Source organism: Vicugna pacos, chromosome 27 (assembly GCF_048564905.1).
Source record: "Vicugna pacos chromosome 27, VicPac4, whole genome shotgun sequence".
NCBI classification, from domain to species: Eukaryota; Metazoa; Chordata; class Mammalia; order Artiodactyla; family Camelidae; genus Vicugna; species Vicugna pacos.
In genome coordinates this window covers 9,135,685-9,156,296 of record NC_133013.1, presented here as the reverse complement: position 1 = coordinate 9,156,296, position 20,612 = coordinate 9,135,685, and the positions used below count along the sequence as shown (strand labels likewise).

At 33.9% G+C, this 20,612-nt stretch overlaps 1 protein-coding gene across 2 annotated transcripts in view; it reads left to right on the top strand.

The window, feature by feature from the left end:
• Nucleotides 1-20,612, top strand: part of LRRC28 (leucine rich repeat containing 28) — a 102,454-nt gene that overhangs the window by 12,376 nt on the left and 69,466 nt on the right. For both annotated transcript variants that reach the window (XM_015245477.3, XM_031691879.2), the window contains exons 4-5: nucleotides 2,950-2,987; nucleotides 3,571-3,708. In XM_015245477.3, coding sequence (XP_015100963.1) covers nucleotides 2,950-2,987; nucleotides 3,571-3,708 — 176 coding nt within the window. The remainder of the gene's footprint in view (nucleotides 1-2,949; nucleotides 2,988-3,570; nucleotides 3,709-20,612) is intronic.

Genomic DNA, 20,612 nt, shown 5'->3' with positions numbered 1-20,612 from the left:
GCCTGGCTACTTTAACACAGCGTGTGACATCTATGTTGTAGAATGTTTCCAAATTCATTCCTTTTTTATGACTGAATAATATTCCACCGTGTGTATACACCACATTTTGTTTATCCATTCTTCAGTTGATGGACATTTGGGTTATTTACACATTTTGGCTATGCTGAATAATACAACTGTTAATGTTTATGTAGGAGTTTGTGTATGAACATATGTTTTCAGTTCTCTGGAGTTTATACCCAGGAATGGAATATTGCAGTGGTAACCCTATGTTTAACCTTTTGATGAACTGCCACCCTGTTTTCCACAGAGGCTGCACCACTTTACAGTTCCACCAACAATGTGGGAGGATTCAGATTTCTCCACATTGTCATCAGCACTTGTTGTTTTCTGTCCTTTTGGGTATAGCTATCCTAGTAGATGTGAATTGGTATCTTGTGTAGTTTTCTTTTGTATTTTTTTAATAACTAATGATGTCTTTTCATGTGCTTATTGGTCGTTTGTTTATTTTCTTTGGAGAAATGTCTATTCAAATCTGTTGTCCATTTTAAAATTATTTGTCTTTTATTGTTTAGTTCTAAGAATGTTTTCTATATTTGGGGTAATAGACCCTTATTATATAGGTGATTTGCAGATAGTTTCCCCCATTCTGTGGTTTATCTTTCACTTTCTTGATAATTTTTTCTTTGGTTGCTTGTGTTTCATTATCATATCTGAGAAACTGTTTCTAATCCAATGTCATGAAGATTTACCCCTGTTTTCTTATTTGAGTTGTATAGTTTTACCTCTTACATTTAGGTCTTTGATCCATTCTGAGTTAATTTTTGCATAGGATGTGATATAGAGGAAATGACATGGGCACATTACTATTAAGTAAATTCGATATTTCATTTCGATGAAAAACTGCCAAACTATTTTCCAAAGTGGATGTACTACCTTGCGTTCCCACCAGCAATGAATGAGAGTTCCTGCATTCTTTGAGTAGAAATACAATGAAACTTCTACTGAAAACCAGTTACGCTGAACACCAACATTTTAGCTACTCTGATATTATAAAAATTAAGTAAAGACAAGTGGCTTAAAATTGCTAAGCCTTTGATTACAAATGACTCATGATAACAGTAATGATTATAACAATAACAGTGGCATTCATGGAGCTCTGACTGTTCGAAGGGCTTTACACTTACTGATTCACTTAATCCTCACAACATCCCTGTGTTGTTGGTGCTGTTATCCTCCACTTCTGTAGAATAAGAAAGTGAGAAGTTTAGTCATTTTCCCTGAGTCACGTGGCTGTTAAAGTACAGGCGGCCTGGCTCCAGAGCACGCTTTCTGATATGCTCTAGCAGTGATGATTCTCCATCAGCCGCGTGTCAGAATAACTTGAGTTGATGTTTCACTTGGTGTGGGATGGCTGTGGACACCTACATTTTGAAGACAACTGGTGATTCTAACGTTTAGTCAGGATTGAGAACATTCTATACTACTGTCTATTACTGCTTCTTTACTATAGTGTAGATAAGTTTAATGTATTGAAATATACCTTTTGATTTTAATGATAATTTTAATGAGTACTTTAGTTTGTATTTTGACTTGGACATTTTAGGGTCCTTTTTTATGGGTAGAATTCGAGTTGAGGCAATTATTTTGTGGATTACTAAAAAATCAGTTATCTTTATTTTGGTATCTAGACACTGCCTTTTGTTTAACAGGTGCAAATGTGTGCATACGTCTATGTCTATGTGTGTATATTTATTTATGTGTGTGTGTATATATATATATATATATATGTATTTGTGTATAGTCTTTTGACATAAAGAATTTGGTAAAGTAGGCATTCCTTCCTAAAAGTAATGTTTAAAGAATATTGATTTTAAAATATGGAATCATTTCATGTACACAAAGCAAGGAATAAAATATATCATAGAATGGTATAATTATTTAAATTTCATCAGGCCCAGCAGTTAATACCTACACCAAATTGATTTAATCCAGCATAGGAAAATCTTAAATTTATTAACTTTGTACCTTTCCTATTCTATGTCATTGTTATTTTAACACTTGACATTAGGCTTAGAAATACAGAAGAACAAATTCTATTTAAAAAGTACTACATTGATTATAAGATAAAGTAAATAAGACAATAGGTTTGAAAATAGTTTATCAAAATCTAGTTCTTTGGTCTCAAAATAAATGATACAAATTTAATGTTTAAACTTTTTACTATATGATTTTCATTGGTCGCAATTTTACTCTGAAAGAGTTGCTGCTGATTGCATGAAGCCTCCACCAGAGGGTGCTAAAGACGCTTCAGTGGGAAAAGTGTTATTTACTTAGGCTTGCCTGGACTTGTCAGCCGGGTAGACTTCCCCCTCCCCCAACCCCGAAAGAATTTGTTTTTTTATTTACAGAATTCCTTTTGCTGTGAAATAAATTCTGTTCCTTGACAGTTGAGTATTTCTACAAATTCTGTAAATGATGAGTATTTAATCTCTCCATTCTTGGTTCTCCATGCTGGCTTGAAATATCTTCAATTTGATTATTTTTTAAAGTTATCCTCTAGAAACGAAAAGTTGCACTTTCCTTTACACAATATTGATTTTTTAGAAAACCCAAAATAATTTAAAATGTACTAGAGAAACTAGTAATTTGTTTTACAAGGTTGAAAAAATATCTAATAGTTTATTTACTGTACATGCTTTTATTTTAAAATGGCAACTAAATCAGCAAATAGTTTTAGTATTTGCAATTCCATCACACAATATTATTCTCAAAGTATTATTAATTATCTGTGACGACCATATATTTTGTGTCATGCATTAAGAGTAGGGTTTGAAAGAAATTCTGGTCCCTGTATATTTGATCAATCACTAAGTAAGCATTTTACAAGTGATTATGTAGCAGAAGTATTGAATGAAAATAGCTATTTTTTCCCTTTTTTTCCTCTAGGTATCTTCACTCAAATAACATAGTTGTTGTTCCAGAAGGTAAGTGTACTTCCAGTTTTTAGTTAGGAGTTGCTATAGTTTAATAATAGTAGAACAAATTGTCTCTTTAAACCTTTTTTGGTTTGGTGTATTAGCGAATTTTAATTATAAAGCATCTTTATTAGTTTCAAAGCTTTTCCCCCTCTAATTAGTAAGTTCAGTTAACAGTTACAATTAAATAATAAGTCTAAAATGGTTATAATACTTACCTGATAAATTATTATCAGATAAATTGTCATTAGGTAAGTAATGATAACAACTTAAGTTTCATAAGTCCAGTTAAGCATTTTGGTTAGATAAAAAAGACCTTGTGTATCATTTCATGAATTATTTATTCAAGCAAATTTTTTTACATTGTTTTAACATTTTTATTTGTGCTCTTTTAAAGTTACTATATATTACATCTAAGTAGAAGTGTTATCACTTTATAAAATTTAGTTTGGTATATGTTTTTACTATTGTGTGAGCACTTAATAGGGATATTAAGTATTAAAATATTTAAACTTTGAATACTTAAATTAAAGATTTGTCTTAACACTTGCGTCAAATTAATTTTGCCTTCATCCTTCTTTTCTCTTTGAAGCCATCGGGTCCCTTGTAAAACTGCAGTGTTTGGATCTTAGTGACAATGCCTTAGAAATTGTTTGCCCAGAAATCGGTCGTCTGAGAGCTTTACGTCATCTTCGATTAGCTAACAACCAACTGCAATTCCTACCTCCAGGTAATCAAAGTCTGTAGCACACAAGTTTCTAGTATACTGCAAATCTGTTTTTATTAATATTTCTCACTTTGTGTCTAGGCAGTGGGCTTTGGATATATTTCTAAGTTTTTGTCTATTTGTTTGAAGATGACACTAAGGAATGTGGATAAAACGTGACTAAGAGTCTTTCCCTGATGCAGACATAAGAAGGTGGCATTTATGTTTTTGAGCTACAATTACTACAGTTGTGCTTTGCAATCAGTGCCCCCTCAAATCACTGCTCTGGTGAAATATTTGTACAAAAATCTACTTCTGTTCTGAATTTCACATAAGAGAATTTATATGAACTTTGCATGATGTAATCATTTTAGTATCCAAAAAGCAGATACATAAACAGGGTTTTCTCTCATTCTTTAGTGAGGTAACTGATGTACATTAACTTTGATTTAATGTGAAATCATGCTAGAATTTAGCAGCAGAATTTAAGTTTGAGTCCTAGAATTGTCAGTTTTGCCTACTGATGATCCTATTAGATTATAATGTACCTATAGACAGTACCAAAACCCTGCATTCTCCTGAGCTGCCATCAAACCCTTTGACTTTCTTGCCAGGGTTATTCAGAGATGTTCCTTTGTGATCCACACATTTACAGATTACAGATTCCACTGCCCTGTGTCATTTCCCATATTAAAAAAAAAGTGGAGAATGATTTTTAAAAAGTGCAACAACTTGTGCTTCAGGTAGTTCATAAAAGTTACTCTGCATTCAAAAATGAGCAGGAAAAAATGTCACTCATATTGGTTGGGTTATTTCTACCTAGTAACTCAGGAAAACCAACTAGTCTTTTAGTGTATCTAAGTGAAATATGTGACTCAACCAAAATTACAAATTACTACCTGTCATAGAACTTCAGAGTCACGTGAAAATGTTAAAAACTATTCATGTTAAATCCATGAATTTATGCTTTAAAAAATACTTTCTCCAAAGTTTTTCAAGTACAGAAATTTCTAAATGAAGCATAGTAGCAGATTAATTTTTAGACTTTATGTGCTAACTTTAATGTATAGGTTCAATATTATTTATAAAAATGGTACTAGTATAGCAGTTGGCTCAGCTTAAAATATTTTTCAGTCTCATATAAGTGTATTACTTTTTATGACTGTTCTTAATACAAAAATTTTCAATATGGCTAGGAATATGATCTTTCTTTTAAATTTTATTGCATGTAATCAGGCTCAATGATATTTTATCATCTTAGCTTTCATCAAGTTTATATTTTTACATACTCAGGAAATTAGATTCTCTTTCAGAGATTGTCTAAAATGTATCAGCAAAGATAATACTTTACAGTTTCATAGTATTTGCATATATGAAACTTATACATGAGATATTGTAGAATCAAAATGCATGGCTATAACACTGTATTCATAAGCCTCTGTTTCTATACAGTTAAAAAACATATGAGTAATACAACTTTCTATTAAAATGTTGTTCTTTGTGTTCTGTTATTCTGTCTTTGCCTGTAATGTAAGAATATTTTGTGGTAAAATGTGGCCATTTCCTTCCATTAAATACTCTCAGAGGCTTAAGGAATGTACTACTAATGTCATTGACTGCTTCCGAATAACCAGTGAAGGGCACAGGTTTCCTGACTACTTTCATATAATTTTTAATTTATTTATCACCTGTTTCATAATAGATTTGAGGCATTTACATCCAATTTTATTCCCCTAGCTTGTGTCTGTTGTCTGTGTTTGGTCTTGTTTTGAGTAAAATTACATACTGTAATGGCGATTATATATTTTAAGTAGAAACTTTTGATTAAACTAAGTATTGATTTTTTTTCCTAGGCCATCATGAGTAGCAATGAATAGATCTTACTAATTTTTTGATTCACTTTATATCTCTCTTTTTGAGGTTATTTCAAGTGTTATGATTTGAATGGGAGAGGGCTAGCTACACATCCCCCAAATGTTTGACTGTGTTTGGGGACATACTACGGAAAAATATTCTAACTGTAGTAAAAAATGTGAAGGACTGCCATTTTGTCTCCATTTGATGACTGTGGACACCAGCTGATATCTGACTCTTAGTTAGCCTCTTCTAATTAGTCCATGCTATCAGTATAGACTTCTTACGTGTTATATTCCTGTGAAAGATGCAACATTTTATGTGTATTAAAAACCTTTGAATGTAAGTTCATATTCAATATTTAAAATTTGAAAATTTAAGAGCAATATTTGAAAATTTTGAAGCACTTAAAATACCTAGATGGATAATAGAGTTTTAAAATTAGGACCTAAGAATGGATTTCAAGGGTTTCCTGAACACCCTCAAATTGTACAGACAGTCTGTTGTTTGTGAGTATGTGCATATGGCTGTGAAGAAGGTCCAGTGTTTTTATCCATTTCCTAAACAGATCCATGACTCATATGGTTGATTCTCTTGGGTTGTTTGTCAATACCCGTTGTTTGGGAATGTCCCTTCCCTCATTCAGTTGGGTTGTGGAGTACTGCCATCTTTCTACCTTGTGACATTGCTTTCTCTTTCATTCTCTCTCCGTTGATTGGTCCAAGTGTTGGTACCTGACCCAAGCAGAACCAGTCCTCTTCCTTGGAATTTTGAAGGAGGCTGGTAGGGGAGAAGGAGAGAGAGCAGAGGAGGCCAAAACACAAAATCAGGCTCTCTTTCTCTCAAGGCTTCTGCATAGTACTATGTAATCTTGTGAGGTCTGGTAGTAACTGCATGGACTGGGAAACAAAGAGAAAAAGGTGAAGCAGATACATAGAAAGAAGATGGAAGCAGAGACTTTCTAAGTTTTCTGTCATTTTCCAATCACTGATTCTGTTCCGAAGGCCCTTAGACTCTGTGCTTAAGCCAGCTCTAGTTGGCTTCTGTGAACTGTCACTGAAAGATATCCATGTCACATAGCTGCTCCAAAGGCTTAAAACAGCTGTCTAGGGTATAGGATTAATTTATATTGAATCTCCTATCTATTTAACTGTTACTCTTTGAAATTGCAAAAGCTCTTATTAATAGTAAGAAGTCTAGGGTAAGCAACAGCGTGATCAGTAGTATGTCTGTGAAGTGGATACATTAAAAGTGGTCTCTTTGTCTTGGGTGTTAGCGTTTGTCTATGATGTGCCACTGTCAGATTTTTATGTTTATCCTGTGTGGGCTTTTCTTAATTCCCAAATTGGGAAGTTTTCTGCCATTATTTCTTTATATATTTTTCCGCTCTGGTTACACACATTAGTTCATTTGATAATGTTTCGCAGATCACTAAGGCTTTGTTCTTTTTTTTTTTAAATCTTTATTTCTTCTTCATCTGAAGCTTGAATGATATCCGTCTGTCTTCTGCTCCAGTAACAGCTTTTGTGCTCCTATGTGCTCTCCAGTATGTTGTTTATTAAGCCGCTCTTTACAACTCTTACAGCTTTTTCCTCTTTGGTACCTTGTCCTGCATTTTCCAGCTGCTTCAGCCAGCCACACTGTGATCACTGGCTCTTCAGCACTGTGAGACTGCAGGGTTCTGCTTAGGTTCCACTTCCCTGTGCTGTGGCCCAGAAAGCTTTGTCCAACTCGGGACACAAGGGGTGTTTCCCTTATTTCAGTGATAAAAGTTCTTTGTTTCCTGTCCATTGCTTGAAAACAGTTGCCTCATACATTTTTAACTAGTTTTATTGCTGTATTTTGGTGGGAGGCAAGTCTGGTGTCAGTAAGCCTGTCATAACTGAAAGTACAAGTCCTATTAGTTCTTTGATTTATCATCTGATTGCTTACCTGCATTCTTTTATATACATAACTTACGTACCGCTTAAACATTTGTATGTTGCCTTCTTATGCCCAGTATCAAAACTATAGCATTATTTGTTACAGAATAAATTTAAGCTCATTTTCTTCCAAAGGCTTTTTCTAACTTGATTAAGTAGTATTACGTGATCTATTATGGTGAGAAATACTGGTCACGTACAAATAAAGGATTACTGAAGAAAGATTTCCATCAGCACAGAGCTACTTGCCAAACACTTTGTGATTCACCTTTAGTGAAGACCAAAAGGACCAATGGATATTAGAAGAATCAGAAAAACCAGCTAACCCTGATAGTTTAGAATCCTGATACTTTTGTGATTCACTATAAACTCTCTATGAACTCCTATGAGAGAAGGTTTATGGTAACAAACAACAAAATGTAACTAGGAGAGAAGCAGTGTTGCTTACATCTGGCATATAAATCAGCCTGTTTTTTGGAAACGCTTTTATCCTTAAAAAGTTGTTTTGCATACCAAAAAAGGAAAGGTTTTTAGCCCAAATTGACAGCATTAAAGCACTCTATGTTGTACTTTAATGGATAAAAGCATGCACAAACCAAAATAGAAATACATACTGTATATAACTAGCATGAATTGTTTCTAAAGCTCAAGCTTCAAGTATGGCTCAGTCTATTGTTTTTTTCTTAAAATTTATTTTTATTCCGTTTGAGCATCTGTTGCTTTATTGAAATGAAATCTAATATCTTTCCTTCGAGCTGTCCTTTTGCCCTCTGAATTACTCTGAAATCTCTGTGCTCATGGGTCTAATGTGGAGGTAGGGAGGTGCAGGTCAGCGCTCTGTCTACAGAGGACGGGCTTCCTCTGGGGCCTGATCACTCTGGAGCTTCCACTGTTGCTTACTGCCCCGTCTGTTGAGACGTCATTGGCGTAATCTGACAGTATTGGAAGCTGCTGTGACTCTTCAGAGGTGCTGACCCTGCTCCTGTAGGTTCAAGCCTGGTATGAAGTGCTCCACATTTGCATTTTGTGGGTTTCAGTTTCTAGGATGGTAAGTGGCCCCAGCAACACGGTCAGCCCTGGCTTCATTGTTCTCTCTTCTACTGTGCCTGTGTTATCCCTTCCTTCCTTAGTGATCAACTCAAAGGGAGGCTACAGGAGCTCTCCTTTTGAATCCTCAAAACACAGTGGGTCTTACTGTGCCACCTGCCACCAAATAATCAAGGCTGTTCATCCCCGTAGTACCTTCCTTGGGTGGATACCATAGTAATTCAGGTGATTTACCCTCCTAGGGAGACAGCTTTTCAGATTCCACGTCAGTACTGGTAAAATAGCTAGCTAGCTCTTTTCTCACTAAAAAATGTAAGTAATTTCTGGCAGAGTCCCCTCTGGTGTCACCAGGCTATGTATTATAGTCAACAATATACGTAGATAGACTTTCTTTATTTTGGGGGTTATCTACATGACCCGGGCCACTTAATATTTCATTTGCTTAACAAAAAAGTTTTTGTTGGTTCGAAATACCATGCTGTGTACTAGAGGAAGTAGGGACAATGATGGTGAACAAAATCTAAATCCAGGCTTCAAAGGAGCTTCTGATATTTTATTGTCTAATAGTTTAAACTGTGAACTTCCAAAGAAGAGACTAGGCAGAGAAGAGAGAAAGGAGAATTGGGTGTGTTAGTCATTATCTTGGTATAGTGCCAAGTGGTTAAGATAGTCAGTTGACAACTAATGGATAGAAATATAAAATCTGACAGTCCGCCTGCCCTCAGCTTGCTAGGTGACCACTGAATAAGTGAATAAACTGCTGACCAGAATCCTAAACTAATGCACAGAACCTGTCCTTTCAGTGTCTCTCATAGACCTAAAAGCCACTTTTTTAGTCTCTTTGTAGCACATTTAGTACTTCATTTTTAAAGTAACTTTACATTATATAGTTAAAAACATATTAGTAATTTTATAGTAACAGATTTTGAAGTCGTATTTCTATATAAAATTATCTTGGTATGCAAGATTAGATAAAACATTTCTCAGAAAAAACTTTTCTGTCAGTACTATTACATATTGTAAAATCTGGTTACAAATAGAGCTAAAACTTTAAAATTGTACTTAAAAACTTTCACAAGTTTTGAAAATTGGGCAAAAGCCTTAGAATAAAAAAGACCATTAAAATTCTTCTAAAGGAAAAAAATTTGTTTTCTGGGCTATGCATCCTTCTCAGTGCAAATAAATACAGAAGATTCTCCTTTTTAGGAAAGATGTGAGGGAAACTGGTGGAAAACTGGCTAAATATCTGAAAAACAACAGTTCATTGTGATTATAATTTTTAAAAAAAGCAAAAGGAGAAAAGGTGGTCCCTCAGACTTGGAAAGTCTCTCCCATCAATCATATTACTGGCTACAGCATGTTGAATTCCTCTCCATGGACCATTTCTTTGTGAAAAGATTTCAAAGCAGCCAACATCATAACAGCAGTCATCTAACTTGAAATCTTAAGAGGCATACTTCAAAATTCTCTTCACACGTAATGTTGCTTCTCTTCCCTTTTTGTACATAATTTTGTACACCGTAGTCTTTTACAAGCTTGGTGCTACGTGGGAACCTTGAAGATGGTACTCAGGTCAGTGAAGAGAATTTAAAGAGAAGCAATGCATGATGTGAGGGACTGAGCTGATATTTAAGTGGTGTGCAGGAGCGAATGATTTGCAGTTGGGTATTTTCCGTTATTTTATCTTTGAAATGTGTCTATCTCATAGTCTACCATACACACTGTTTCCAGGATTATCTTTCTGAAATGAAATAAAATAAAATAAATAAAATAAGCTACTTCCCCAATTAAAATCTTTTATTGAAATAATTTGTCAAAAATGTGTGGTTGTCGGGATAGAATCCCATGTTGGATTCATAATCACTTGTTTATTATGAATACCAGGAATTAAGAATATTAAAAGAAAAAAATATGAATATAGAAGTCTTCTTAATCTTTTGGAATAAACTTTCTTTAGAACTTAGGAAATATATTTTCTTAGATACAAAGTATTAATGGGAATTCAGAGACTTAATTGTTATTTTTTAAAATTTATATCAACTTGCGGTACTTTTAAGGTGGCATGGAGTAATTTCTATTATACTTTTTGATATCTTGGCAAAATTGGGCTCATAGTTCATTTTTACTAAAGAGCTTTCAAGTATTAAGCATTTTTTCCTTGTATTAATAGAATGATCTAATATATTGCATTTATTAAGCAGTCTTTAGGAAAGGCAAGTTTTAAATAGATACAGAAACAAAAATTATATTTTCATGGTTATTTTATAGCTTTAGTTGATTTTTCTACCTTGATTTAAGTATATTATTTTGTGACATAATCAGAAAATTGTTTCATGTCAGTGTAATTGTGGAGGAAATTTACTGGCAGAATATAAGTGATCTGCTGAAATAGGTACTTCTTAAACAGTAATGTCTTCAATATATTAAATATTTTGTTTTATTTTTTCATGTATTATTTGAACATGCTTATTGCTTACTTCATCTGTAAATTATGTTTTATCTTGTTAAAGATTTTGATTAAATCATATTATAAGTTAATGATTGTTTTAATGAATGAAAAGCTTTATGATTTGCGAAGAGTTGGTGTAATGAGACGTAATTAAATGAAATTTAGTTTGTTGCCAGACTCCCCTGCCCTTCCACAATTGGCATCACAGTTCTTTGTTTAATCCTTTTTACTGTTTCTTTTTTTAAAAAAAATCAACATTTTGAGCAGATACATTGATATTTTTAAGCAGTTCCTTTTCGTTTTCAGTGGGTATTTATTTATAAGGTGTTGAGAAAACTTGAAGTAAAAATGTGGCTGTGGAAGTGATGAAGGGTTGAGAAAAATGAATGTCCTTATATGCTTATAACCTATGTCATTAGTTGGTTGTATGTCTCCTCTACTTCTTGGCTGGTTCTGCTGACATTCCTGCTCCTGACAAAGTTTGGCAGGTCTGTTTTGATGATTTGTTTCTTTTTAATTTTTAAAGTTTGGTATTCATCACTTTAGTGTGAACTTACACCAAGTACAAATGTTAGTGTCTTATTGATTTTTTTTAGGAATAGCAGCAGGTTTTGTAGAAGTCATATTACTTACATATACATGTAGGTCCTAACACAAATCCATTTTCCTTAAATGAGATAGCTTTTACTATAGTTTTATAGTCACTATCAAAAGTTTGCTGGGAAAAATAGCTGAAAGATATGTAGATGTTTAGAGTAATAGATCTCAGAATTTTTCTTTTCTTTGTCCATTTTTGTCTTTTTGAAATATAAATATACATTTTTATGAAGGAAAATATACATTTATTACTCGTAAGAAAAATAAGATTAAAATTCTAACTATTAAATCTTTAGTCAAGTAACCAAAGAAATAATCTTAAACATTTCTCTTCATATGCTTTGAAAAAGATATTTTTCAAATATCTAAAGCAAAGCAAATAGATACTGAAAAATATTTTTAAAAATATGCACAATCATGCATGCTGTATATATCCCAAACCCAAATTGTGATTTTTGTGGTACAGTTCTTCTGTTACCTAATGTCACTAGGAGGCTGCATACACTTGAAAATGCGGGGCAATTTTTCTGTACCAGTGAATAACCAATGAAGGAGTAATCATTAACATTAGCTTGTGTTCATGGAGTACTGTCTAGCAGTCTTTATATTATCCACAAGAAGGGTCTACAGAGATAAATTTCCATGACTTTTTCACTTAAAGTGAACTGATCCAGTGGCACAATTGAATGTATATTTCACACATATCAAATCCCTAAATTATTTAGCAATTTAAGAAACAAATTATTTTTTTATTTATTGAGTGATATATTAATATAGGCTATAGAATACTGTTAATTTTAAATAGAAAAATGAAAGTTTTAATCTGTCTTTTGAGATTCTTAATACAGTAGATCAAATCAGATAGATCCATAAATCAGCAATTAGTAATAAATTTACCTATTCTGTACTTTTTAATAATTTTTTTCTAAAGTGCCAATCACTGTATATATTTTATTTGAATATTCTTGGTTTGCCTGTGGTATCCTGTGAAATTGCTTTTGAACTTAATAGATGAAGCTATTTAAGTCTTCCACACCTAGAATTCTATGGAACTTTAAGAACTATGACTTTCAATAAAGCAAAAGCCTGTAAAGTTAATGTTATTTGATCCCTATTTCTCCATTTTCTTATCCAATTTAGTAGATAGGTTTTAACTTGATGGGTTCTGATATTCCTTCTCTCACTAACACCCAACATTCTTAATTTACACTGACTCTGACAGGTTTGATTTTATAAAAGATGTAGAATGACAGTCTTGAAAATTTGTTCCTACTGCTAAAAGACACAGCATAATAGGGTATGAGGATTTATATACTAAGTCTGTTTATTTCCTATCCTAATACCATCACTTTGGGAGTCAGGATTTTAATATATGAATTTTGTAAGGAAACAAACAGATGCTTAATCTTTAGATATGAGGGAAAAGCAAAATAAAACCACAATGAGCTGTCTAGAGAAGCCACAATAAAAAGACTGAGTATACCAAGTGTTGGCAAGGACATGGAGGAACTGGAACTCTCATATATTGCCAGTGGTGACATAAACGGTTCAGCCACTTTGGAAAACAGTTTAGCAGTTTCTCTCAAAGTTAAAAATATAGTTACCATGCAGTCCAGCAATTCTACTTGCAGGTATTTACCTAAGGGAAAGGAAGACATAAGCCCACAAAAAGCTTGTACGCAAACCATAGCAATATTATTCATAACAGCCCAAGCTGTTACAAAACAATCTAAATGGCCAATTAACTGGTGAATAGACAAAATATGGCATACCCATGCTATAAAATATTACTCAACAATAAAAAGAAACAACCTACTAAAACATAAAACAACATGCAAAAAAAAATGCTCAGTATAAAATAAGCCAGTCAGAAAAGGCTGCATAGTACATGATTCCATTTATATGAAACTTCTAGAAAAGGGAAAAGTAGTTATAGAAATAGAAATAAGATTAATGGTTGGATGAGGGTGAGAACGGGCTGGCAACAAGCAGGCGCTAGAGAATTTTCTAGGATGATGGACATATTCTAACACTAGATTGTAGTAAGAGTTCCTCTACTGTGTACATTTAATAAAATTCATCAAACTGTACATATAAAATAATAAATTTTATGCTATGTAAATTGTACCTCAATAAAGCTATTTTTTAAAAATCAGTGGAAAGTAGTTAAAATAAATTATTAACTCATGCCTGCCAGGAACAAAATTACTGACACTGTCATAAAGTTTCAAAAGATATTGTTTAGAAGACTTTAAAAAGTGATATGGAGGGAAAAATATTACGTATACATCACACTTTGTAAATCTGTTATAGATAATGCCCTGGCGATTAGGAAATCAAAGTTCTGTTCCTTGTTTTACCATTTATATATCATAACTTAACATGTGTTTCTGACTTAGAAGTAGAAATATGTATTTGTAAATAATGATTATTTTACATTGCTATCAGATTGTAATCTGGAATTTACAGAGTTGTGAAATAGCTCTCATAGGTGAGAATCAGATCACCAGCAGGACTCAGCAAACTGACCTGTGGGTCAAATCTGGCCCTCCACCTGATTTTATAAATAAAGTTTTATTGGAAGACAGCCACCCCGTTCATTTACAGATTGTCTGTGGCTGCTTTTGTGCCACAGTGGCAGAGCTGAGTAGTTGTGACAGAGACTGTATGGCTTGCAAGACCTATTTACTAAATGACCTTTTACAGCAAGGTTGCTGACCCCTGCTCTTGTCTGGATACAAGTTCTTTATCAGATATGTTATTTATAAATATTTTCCCCTAGTCTGTAACTTGTCTTTTCATTTCTTAAAGATATCTCTTGAGGAGCAAAAGTTTTACATTTTGATGAAGCCCAATTTGTCAGTTTTATATTTTATGGATTGTGCTATCAATGTCATATTTAAGAACTATTTTTCCAAACCTAGGGTTATGCTTTCTTGTATAAATTGTATATAAAATTTTGTCTGTTGCATTTATGTGTATGTCCAATTCAAGATAATTATTGTGTATGATGTGAGGTAAGGGTTGCAATATTTTTACATGCGAGATACTCACTTGTTTCAGCACAATTTGTTGAAAAGACTATCCTTTCTTTGTTGAAGTTACCTTGGTATCTTTGTCAAAAATCAGTTGGCCATGGAATTATGGGTTTATTTCTGGAGACTCAGTGCTGTTCTGTTCATCTTTATGTTTGTCCTTATGGCAATGCCACATTGTCTTGATTACTGTAGCTTTATAGGAAGCTTTGAAATGAGGCCATTCAAGTTCTCTAGCTTTTTTCTTCTTTTTCAAATTCCTTTCAAAAAAATTAAATTTTAATGATTTATTTTAAACCAAAGAAAATTCATTTTTCCTCTTTTTTGGGCATTTCATCTGTATGCTTATTTTTTTATGTATATACAGAGAGCAATACAAAGATAAAGATGGGGCTCTGGAGGACCTTTTATCCAAGTGATCTATGGGGATCATTATACTATTCAGTATAATTTCTAATCACCAGTCTATTTCTTGCTTTCATTTTTATTTATGCAACTTGTGACTTTCAGCTTGCTTCCCTAATTTGATAGTGCCTCTAACAACAGTGTGCCTCTTATTAATAGCATAGGGACAGCACAGGGCCAGACAGGTGGGCCAGATGATGTGGTCTGTATTGTGACTCCAGTAGGATGGATAGTTGAAGGACAGACAGTCTTCAGACTGAGGGAAACTGTTTCTCCTTGTCCCCTCACCCCCTGTAGACCTGCTTCTGCTCTTCACTGATGACCGAATCTTGGTGATGGGAGTTGGGCAAGAGAAGACAAAGGCTCTGGGTTTTGACTCACACTCGATCACCAAAATGCATTTTGTCATCCTATAGAGATTGTGTAAATATATATAAAGAGATTAGATGAAAGGACACCAGATGATTAGGATGGTTACTAGAAGAGTTCTTCTCTCTGTGGCTTCTTTATAAATATGAATGAATTTCTGTATTGCTACATGTTGAGAAGTAAATATTGTGAAATCTTTATTTTAATGCCATATCTGAGAAACCATTCTGGGCCTATCATAACACTCAAACTTTGTTATTTAATTTTTCTATAATTTCTAAAATGTGGTATTTAAATAGCTTTCATCCATATAAAAATACAGATTTTGCAGCAAAGAAATACATTTTAAAATTCTTTCATAAAAATAAAGCAAAATAAATACTACTTTGAAATTTATCAGTAGTTAACAAAATGTTTATAAGAGAAGTTCAGCTGTTTTTAGAACTGACATTCTCCCAACACCTTTAGGTTTCAAGCTTTAGCTGTTGGTAAAGTAGTGGGGTATATTTAAAATACTTTATATAATATTAATTAACGACTCCTTTTTAAACCCCTTTGATATGCCAATTAGAAGCAAATTAAGATTTGAAAAGTGGAAAATTATGTATTTTTCCTTTTATATTTTTATGTCATTTAAAAATTACTTTGTAAATAAACACAGTGGCTTTGTTCTCTTCAAATCCTTCTTTTTGATTCTCCATTTAAGTCTCTGAATGCTTTTCACTAAACAGTGCTCTAATGAAGTATGTTAGTAAAATCTTTGTAAAAAATTGTGATTAAATAACTTCCCATTTCTTCCTCACTGCTTAGAAAAAGATAGCAGTATTTTAGTATCAGTCATTGAGACATTAAGCTTTGAGTGGTAGTAGTTAATTTATTTTCAACATCATGATTAAGGCTATTCAGAAGAATGCTTTTGTTAAATGTTTGTATTTCTCCCTTTGTCTTCATTTAATTATTTCTTAGTATTGCTCCTTATTAGGCTAAGTTACTTTAGTATCTCTAATTAGAAATTAAAATATCTTATAATGAGCTGGCTTTTAAGAAGACATGCAGACTAATGATGCTGAGCCTCTTCTCTTTGCTGTTGGCCCAGACATTGCCCGTTTTGGTTTCCTAATTTAGTAACAGAAATAAAACTATGCACGACTGGGCAGGTTTGGTATGCTGGCCAGCAGCCAAGAAGCATGGGTTTCTTAAGTAAATGGACCAGTGGGGATTTGCAGAAAACACAGATTAAGTTACATGAGCTTTGCACTTAGCAAATCCCTAACTATTTAAAGGAACTTGGCTAACCCACTGCCACCTAAATAAAAGTCAGTTTTGTTTAAATACGCAGATGCACGAAATGATGTACTGTTTCCTTTTCCAAAATTACCCTTCATCTTTGTGCGTTTAATTTCATATTTTTGTAAACTTTTAAAAAGCACTTTCTCTTTTAATAAATAATACATCAAAATTAGTTGTTAACTCTATTCAATTATTTTGTGCAAATGTTATGATAAATCACAGAGAAAAAAATGTGACAATGAGTGTGTATATGTCCATGAATGACTGAAAAATTGTGCTGAACACTGGAATTTGACACAACATTGTAAAATGATTATAAATCAATAAAAAATGTTAAAAAAAATAACACACACACACACAAAAATTATTTTGTGCATTTGTAATACCTTTCAAAATAGCATAAAAGAGTCGATAATATACATATGTAATGTGTGTTTCTGTGTTTGGAAATGAAAGTTCTGACAGAGATAAATTAAAGAAAAATAAAAAGCCTGGTTTTACACACTGCCTCTGGCACCTGCCTGACTGGGGAGTGTTGAGTCCTAGTGTCTCTTCCTCCACCACGAGCATTGTCAGTGCCCTGCATCGTGTAGCACCCACTGGGCTCGTGGGTTTGCAGTAGTTGCTTCCCTGGAATGTCTGAGCACAGGCTGCCTTCCTGTCTGCTGATGCTGTTCCTTTTTGTTGCTGCTTCTTGTCTGGCATATTCCTAGTCTTCTTTCCTTTTTCTCCCTCTTTAGTCTTGTTAAGATCTATCGCCTCTAAATTTGGGGAAGAGCCTTGAGGCCCAAGGATTAAGTCCACTTCTTTTCTCCTTCAATTCTATATGTATTTCTTCTGGGCTCTGCTTTTCATTATCAGATGAGGGCCAGCTGCCACCCTGGTGATCTTTTTTTTTTAATTGCTTTTTAGACTGTATGTAAACACTGGAGGCATAGTCTGAAGTGTAATTTCATTGAGAGAGAATATGAATGAATGAGATTCTCTCATTTCTTATAAGATTTTGACAAATGGAAACAGTTAATTCCAATACTTTGGCTAGTATAGGTGCCCTATAGAGGGGAATACAAGGTGTGTTGTAATCATACTTAGAGCAGTATTACTTCACAATTAAAACAAAATGGATTTAATATAAACTTAAATAGTCAGATTACATTGACCTTAGGATTAATATAATTTCCCATTGTACAAATGCAATCCAAAACTGGGAGTTCGAATTTGTAGATACTGACAGGCGTATGTAGAATAGATAAACAAGATTATACTGTATAGCACAGGGAAATATATACAAGATCTTGTGGTAGCTCACAGTGAAAAAGAATGTGACAATGAATATATGTATGTTCATGTATAACTGAAAAATTGTGCTCTACACTGGAAATTGACACAACATTGTAAAATGATTATAACTCAATAAATTTTTTTTTTAATTTAAAAAAAAGTAAGAAAGAATACCAAACCCAAAATTCTTGACCAGTAGTTGTCAGAAGGTTACTTACCTGTAAAAATAGTCAGTTTTTAAAATGATCTATTCCTTAACTCATGAGCATCTGAATAAGGCTGATAGGCGCCTGGTCCTAGCATCAGGATTCCTCCCTTTTGACTCCCTTCCTAACCTCATTCCTCTCCCTTCCTGTGCTCTTAGAATTCACACCCAAGGGAAACAGGCTCATAGTTCCTCTGCCATTGGCCTTTCCTTTGCTTTCCTGAGAGAGAGAAGGCACTGTTCTAACAAGGTTTCCCTGACTAAAGGATGGGCAGAGGGGAGGTCTCTGTTATCAGAGACTTAAAGCAGCATCTCTTGGTTACTGTGTAATTCTGAGCATTAGTGAAGAATCTAGTATTTAGGTATTTTTACTGTGTCTTAAAATTTTAATTTCTTAAGTATATTATATTCATGCTGTTTTTATTGTTAGTAATAATAATCATATCTTAACAGTTACTCTAAAAAGTGGTAATTCTCCAGATAATTATTATTTTTGTTAGTACATTTATTGTTTAAAGTAGGCCAAGCATGCTAAATGCTTAACTCTTTTTTCCTCTAATAATTGTCACAATAATGAGATGGAATAGGTATTACTGTTTTTCACTTTTTTTTTGTTTTAAAGATGAGGAACTTAAAGCTTGGGAAGAGTAACTGTCTTGCCAGGGGTTATGTACCTATTAAATGGGGGATCAAAGATTTTAATCCTGTTCATTCATGTTTTTAAAATATAAAAGTTGTTACATGTAGGAAAGTACACAGATTTAAAGTAGTACTTAATGAACTCTCACAAAATAAATACACTTCTGTAACCAGAACCCTAGAAGCCTCCTTGTGCTTCTTTCTCGTCACTCTCACCCCTCTTCTAAGGGTAACCACTATCCTAACCTCCATCACCCATTCAGCTTTAAAAGTAAAGATACTACAATTGAGATTTTTGCTAAGGTACATTATGCAGATTTTTCTCAATGGGGTTAACCCTAATAAACCCATTGTAAGTTGAAAATATCCTAAGTCGAAAATGCATTTAAATACACCTAACCTACTGAACATCAGAACTTGCCTCGCATGTCAGACATGCTCAGAACACTTACGCTGGCCTGTAGTTGGGCAGACATAAAGCCTGTTTTATAAGAAAGAGTTGAATATCTCACGTAATGTGTTGAATACTGTACTAAAAGTGAGAAGCAGAATGTTTGTAGAGGTACAGAATGCTTGTAAGTATACCAGTTATCTACCCTTAAGATTGCGTGGCTGACTGAGAGCTGCAGCTCGCTGCTACTGTCCAGCATGACAACAGGCTGTTCCAGAAAAGATCAAAATTCAAAATTTGAGGTATAGTTTCTACTAAATGAATCTTGCTTTTGAGCATGTAAAGTTGAAATATTGTAAGTTGAACTGTCATAAATTGGGGACCAGATATCTATACTGCACAGTTGGCCCTCTGTATCCATGGGCTCCTCAACTAAACCTGGGTTGAAACTACTTGGGAAAAAAAAACTTCAGAAAGTTCCAGAAAGCAAAACTTGAATTTGAAGCACTGGCAACTATTTACATTGCATTTACATTGTATTGGGTATTGTAAGTCATCTGGAGGTCGGTCTATTAAAGTATGTGGGAGGTTATGTATAGGTTATCTGCCACTCCAGTAAACCAAAACATGACTGTACTGGTTAAAGACTTGGTCATTATGGACTTTATTCCAGATGTGATGGAGCATTTTGAGCAGAAGAGTGATACAGTCTGGCTTAGGTTTAAACAGATCACCCAGGCAGCAGGCGAAAGAAGGAGCCAAGGACAACAACCAGGAGATGAGTCAGGAATCTACTGAAATAACCCAGGCAAGAGCCGATGCGGGCTTACACTAGAGTGGCAGCAGAACTCTTGATGAGAAGCAGTTGGATTTTGTTTTATTTAGTGCTTTGTAACTCTCACAATGTTGCACTCATCTTCTTTTATCCTCAGAGCCAGTTTTGTCCCTGATTATAAATAAGGAATCTTGAGGCTCTGAGAGGTTATGAACCTTATCCAAGGTTACTTAGTAAGGTGGAATCATGATTTCATGTGTCTTTTGATTCTCAGTCCATTGCTTTTGCTAAGCGGTTACCAGAAATACATAGTCTTTTTGAAAAAGATCTAATTCAAATATTTTATATGATTGAGGAAATTAAAATCATATACTAGCTTGTGATTCTCTATTAATTACCTCTTGCTGGATAACAGATTACCACAAACATAGCAGCTTTCAAAAACATATCTCAATGTCTATGGATCAGGAGTCTAGGCACAGCTTAGCTAGATCATCTGCATAGGGTCACACAAGGTTGCAGCCAGGGTTGGGTTGGCCCAGGGCTGTGGTCTCGTCTGAGGCCTGACTCCTTGCTACTGTCAAGATCTTTCTGTTTTGTTTTGTTTTTGTTTTTTAAGTAGTGCTGCTATGAACATTGGGGTGCATATATCTTTTTCTTTGTGTATTG